This window comes from Mobula birostris, unplaced genomic scaffold, assembly GCF_030028105.1.
Source record: "Mobula birostris isolate sMobBir1 unplaced genomic scaffold, sMobBir1.hap1 scaffold_2627, whole genome shotgun sequence".
Classification (NCBI taxonomy): domain Eukaryota; kingdom Metazoa; phylum Chordata; class Chondrichthyes; order Myliobatiformes; family Myliobatidae; genus Mobula; species Mobula birostris.
In genome coordinates, this window is record NW_027275678.1 from 46,860 (window position 1) to 50,310 (window position 3,451).

General features: G+C 47.4%; 1 protein-coding gene across 1 annotated transcript; it reads right to left on the reverse strand.

Annotated features, from left to right (window-relative positions):
- Positions 1 to 571: 571 nt before the first annotated feature.
- LOC140192787 (uncharacterized) lies at positions 572 to 2,563 on the reverse strand (the record flags this gene model as incomplete). The annotated part of the gene is made up of 1 exon (XM_072250264.1): positions 572 to 2,563. A coding segment is annotated over one exon (1,378 nt), but the record flags the coding sequence as incomplete, so codon positions are not given.
- Between the last annotated feature and the right edge of the window lie 888 nt (positions 2,564 to 3,451).

A 3,451-nucleotide genomic window follows, 5' to 3' on the forward strand; every position in this document is an offset into this window, starting at 1 on the left:
ATGTGGATAAATGTGAGGTTATCCATGTTGGTGGTAAGAACAGGAAGGCAGATTATCATCTAAATGGAATCAATTTAGGAAAAGGGGAAGTACAACGAGATCCAGGTGTTCTTGTACATCAGTCACTGAAAGCAAGCATGCAAGTACAGCAGGCAGTGAAGAAAGCTAATGGCATGCTGGCCTTCATAACAAGGGGAATTGAGTATAGGAGCAAAGAGGTCCCTCTGCAGTTGTACAGGGCCCTGGTGAGACCACACCTGGTGTACTGTGTGCAGTTTTGGTCTCCAAATTTGAGGAAGGACATTCTTGCTATTGAGGGAGTGCAGCGTAGGTTCACAAGGTTAATTCCCAAGATGGTGGGACTGTCATGTGTCGAAAGATTGGAGCGACTGAGCTTGTATACACTGGAATTTAGAAGGCTGAGAGGGGATCTTGTTGAAACATATACGATTATTAAGGAATTGGAATTAAGGAATTTTTTCACCCAGATAGTGGTGGATATATCGAATGCTCTGCCCCATAAGGCTGTGGAGGCCAAGTCTCTGAATGTTTTCAAGAAAGAGATGGATAGAGCTCTTAAAGATAGCAGAATCAAAGGTTATGGGGGTAAGGCAGGAACGGGGTACTGATTGTGGATGATCAGCCATGATCACAGTGAATGGCAGTGCTGACTCGAAGGGCCAAGTGGCCTACTCCTGCACCTATTGTCTATTGTGAACCCGGTAGTGTGTCACAACTGTAACATGCTGTGAGGTTTCAGTGTTAATGTGATGGCCTCTCTGTAATGTTTCACTGCTGAGGTTACTGTTTCTCTGTAGCAGCAATGTTTATGTTACGACTAGAGACAACAGGGTTTTGAAGTGTGGGGCTATCCAATGAGAGAAATGTTGTTCTTTCTTGTGAGTTTGGAAGAGAGATTTTTGCGGGTCTTTTGCTGGGGAGAGATAAAAGACATGAATGGAGAGAGTGGGCCATTTTCCTTTATTTTTTCTTTACTAACCCTATAGTCAAAGTAAGAACTACAAAGCCCAATCGTTTAATCACATATTGTGTACCGTTTGTTATTTCAGGGTACTGATTTGTAACATCAACCCAAGCACAGCATCCACCCAAACGAGATTTCTTAAGTTTGGCCGGGCTGGAGGGCTATCACCCCTGATATTAAGCTGCTAGCTGAAGCGAGAGTTACATATGGTTAGATGCCTGAGCGAATTGCTTCACACGTTCACAGCAGATGAACGGCCTCTCCCCAGTGTGAACTCGCTGGTGTCTCTGTAGGCTGGATGACCGACTGAATCTCTTCCCACACACTGAGCAGGCGAACGACCTCTCCCCTGTGTGAACACGCTGGTGTACCTTCAATTCAGATGACTGAATGAATCCCTTTCCACAGTCTGAGCAGATGAACGGCCTCTCTCCAGTGTGAACTCTCTGATGTACCTTAAGCTGAGATGACGAAGTGAATCCCTTCCCACAGACTGAGCAGGTGAAAGGCCTCTCTCCAGTGTGAACTCGCTGATGTATCTTAAGTTGAGAGGACGAAGTGAACCCCTTTCCACAGTCTGAGCAGGTGAAAGGCCTCTCTCCAGTGTGAACTCGCTGATGTACCTTAAGTAGGGATGAGCAAGTGAATCCCTTCCCACACACTGAGCAGGTGAATGGCCACTCCCCAGCATGAATTCGCCAGTGTCTCTCTAGGACAGATGACCGAGTGAATGCCTTCCCACAGTCTGAGCAGGTGAACGGCCTCTCTCCAGTGTGAACTGACTGATGTGTCAGTAGGTGGGATGACCGAATGAATCCCTTCCCACACACTGAGCAAGTGAACGGCCTCTCTCCAGTGTGAACTCGCTGGTGTATCTTCAGTTCAGATGACTGAGTGAATCCCTTCCCACAGTCGGAGCAGGTGAACGGCCTCTCCCCAGTGTGAACTCGCTGATGTACCTTCAGTTGGGCTGATCGAGTGAATCCTTTCCCACAGTTGGAGCAGGTGAATGGCCTCTCCCCAGTGTGAACAGACCTGTGTGCTTGTAGGTAGCATGATCGAGTGAATCCCTTCCCACACAATGAGCAGGTAAACGGCCTCTCCCCACTGTGAACTCGCCTGTGTCTCTGTAAAACAGAGTACGAAGTGAATCCCTTCCCACAGTCTGAGCAGGTGAACGGCCTCTCCCCAGTGTGAACTCGCTGATGCACTTTCAGTTGGGATGAGCAAGTGAATCCCTTCCCGCAGTCTGAGCACGTGAACGCCCTCTCACCGGTGTGAATTGACCGGTGTATCTGCAGGTTAAATGATTCAGTGAATCCCTTCCCACAGTCCGAGCAGGTGAACAGCCGCTCCCCGGTGTGAACTCGCTGATGTACCTTCAGTTTAGAGAAACAAGGGAATCCCTTCCCACAGTCTGAGCACATGAATGGCTGCTCCCCAGTGTGAACTGACTGGTGTCTCAGTAGCTTATATGATTCAGTGAATCCCTTCCCACAGTCCAAGCAGGTGAACAGCCGGTCTCCAGTGTGAACTCGCTGGTGAGCCATTAGGTCGGATGAACGAGTGAATCCTTCCCTACAAATTCAGCAGATGACTAGCAATTTGCCCAACTAACTGGTATGTCCACAGGTGGGAAGACCGACTGAATCCCTTCTCACACACAGAACAGTTGAATGACCTTGTGCCAGTGTAAACTTGCTGATGTACCTTCAGTTGAGATGACCAAGTGAATCCCTCCCCACAGTCGGAGCAGGAAGGATGATCGAATGAATCCCTTGCTCCACTTCTCAAATATCTGTACAAAGACAGCAAAACTGTCGTGTTGTGTTCGAGATTCCTGTAGACAAATTCCTTGTCATTTTTAACCTGTAAAAATATTTACAAAATCCATCAATGGGTGTAGGACAACATTTCAGATGAGATCACTTGAGTTGTCAACATGTGATCTGGCATCACGCTGTTGCAGTGAGGTTCAACCCAAGTTGGAGAGAGAAATCATCTTCTAACTGGGTACAGTGCTGGTATCTGGAATGATCATCAAACTCTCTGATGCTCTTCCTGTCTCTGTAAGAATGGGACATTTCTGCCATCTCCAATCTGTGACCTGGCTCAGTTTGACTCTCTCCATTGGTATTATTCCTGTTCCCACTGAGCTGCATGGGTTCCTGGCCCCACAGTAACTGAAACCCTCTCACACAAATAGCCAGCAGTGCATTCCACGCACCCACCACTCTCTGGGTAAAAAACTTACCCCTGACATCCCCTCGGTATCTGTTTCCAAGCACCTTAAAACTATGCCCCCTCGTGTTAGCCATTTCAGCCCTGGGAATAAACCTCTGGCTATCCACATGATCAATGCCCCTCATCATCTTATACACCAAAAAAGGCTCCAAACATAAACAAGAAATTATACATTGCTTTGAGGATTTGTTGGAAGTATACAAAATTATGAGGGGACAGATA